Raw genomic sequence first — 1802 nt, forward strand, 5'->3', positions numbered from 1 at the left:
CAAGTATCACAACATACATTGACATGTATAGGTAACGCCAATTGGTGTCGGTTGTAAGTTTGTTTCCTTTGACAGGACGCCAGTTATTAAAGTGCTTCCGATAAGTAGGACCATCATAACCAAAAACCCGAACGTTTTAGATCTACAGGAAAGCGTAAAAATAAAGTTATATTTATTTTAAAATTTTAGGGCTGGGGTGAGCTTATAGTCTATTTCTTCGAATTTGAGTATGCAGGCGAGTTTTATGAGTTCACATTATTTCTAAAATACTGTTATAGGCCCTAATTAAGCGGCCTTCCATGTTATGACGTAATGCTGAAGTAATATTAGTTCACCTGTACAGAAGAATTAGAATAAACGGAGAGAGAAGATAAAACTGCATGTCATTTGCCAAATACCAACTCCAACCAAAACATTGCTGCAAATGCAAGGTATATAGGCTGACTTAGATAAGTTGTAACATATCTTCTACAATAGAGATGTGAACTAAGCAACTCTAATATCAATTAAGGTGATACAGTTTAACTCGTGGGTTTTAATTTACAGAATGGAATAAGGGGCATATACATCGAATTAAACCGAGCGTGACGGAACAAGGTCGGTCCGTACAATATAGAAGTCCTGTTTTATACACTTCGTGCCCCTTACTATAGTAATCACTTGGTGGGTGCACGGCCTACCAAAGATATGGCCTGATAATTCACATCTTACGTTTTACCTTATAATTCAAACGTAAAATGTGAATTATCCTATAGTAGGCCGTATCTCTATATAGTAGGCCGTGGTATACGATTGTAGGCTAATTATCTGCATATATACCTGGGCCTCGGCTGGGTAAAGGTTATTAAAGTAGAGAAGATTCGCAAACCAAACGTCTTTGCACGAGTTGTACATCACAGAAGCTAAGTCGTTCCAGTAAGGACCGTATCCGAAGAACTTGTATAGACTCATTGAGAACAGAAGAAGAAACGCGTATACTGGAGTCAGTCTAAAAGGTTTTAAAAGTAGTTCACCGTACTCAGTTACTAAGTGTATATTAGGAAATGAATGAATGACACCTCTTGGTTTTCGTTTGGCGGGGCAACGACAGTCGTTATAACACGGTTGTTCTGTTTCATACATCTCGAGCCCGCTTACGAGTTACCACTTATGCCACTGTGTCGGTATAGTTAATTTCTGGGCAGTTAAGTGGCGGTATATATCTCTTTCGTCTAACGTAGTTCTTGCTGTTTCCCGACTTTTATCCTAACTACTAAAATCATAATAGCTGTGACCTATCATTCGCTCTCTTGTCCTCTATGGTAGACAATTTGAACAACACATATGAAGAGCACATATGAGATTTGGAGAAATAAACATTAAGTGTCTTGGCCAAGGACACATATATGGCCACAATGGTAGCATCACAAAAGTTAATGTACCTGAGATAACGTTGCAAATACATTAGAGGAATATTAATCTTTCCATTTGAATTGTTTAGATGTTTAATGCCCAGATAAGCGACAAGTAAACCGCTCAAGAAAAAGAAACTGTCCACTGAAAATGTTCCGTTACTTAGCGCTTGGACCTCACCGTGTGCCTTGTAGTAATCGTTCGAATATACTGGGTTATCTGTAATAAAACACGGGTTTGTAAGTATTGTACTGTAAGGTAAGTATTGTATCCTGCTTCCACACCTAATACCTTATGTTTACTAAGCGTATTTCCCAAGGAACAACGTTCTTTTAAAGTGGTGAGGATACGGTTATGAAGTAACGAATGAAACTTGCTTTATCCTCGCATGGACGAAAAACGACGACAGT

The 1802-nt window shown here is 38.3% G+C and overlaps 1 protein-coding gene across 1 annotated transcript in view; it reads right to left on the reverse strand.

Annotated features, from left to right (window-relative positions):
• Positions 1-445: 445 nt before the first annotated feature.
• The window catches only part of LOC100175339 (nose resistant to fluoxetine protein 6-like), a 12782-nt gene continuing 11425 nt past the window's right edge, over positions 446-1802 (reverse strand). Inside the window, exons 12-14 of the mRNA XM_026836460.1 lie at positions 1422-1611; positions 820-988; positions 446-496 (exon numbers count right to left, since the gene is read on the reverse strand). Coding sequence (XP_026692261.1) covers positions 446-496; positions 820-988; positions 1422-1611 — 410 coding nt within the window. The remainder of the gene's footprint in view (positions 497-819; positions 989-1421; positions 1612-1802) is intronic.

Source organism: Ciona intestinalis, chromosome 10 (genome assembly GCF_000224145.3).
Source record: "Ciona intestinalis chromosome 10, KH, whole genome shotgun sequence".
NCBI lineage: Eukaryota > Metazoa > Chordata > Ascidiacea > Phlebobranchia > Cionidae > Ciona > Ciona intestinalis.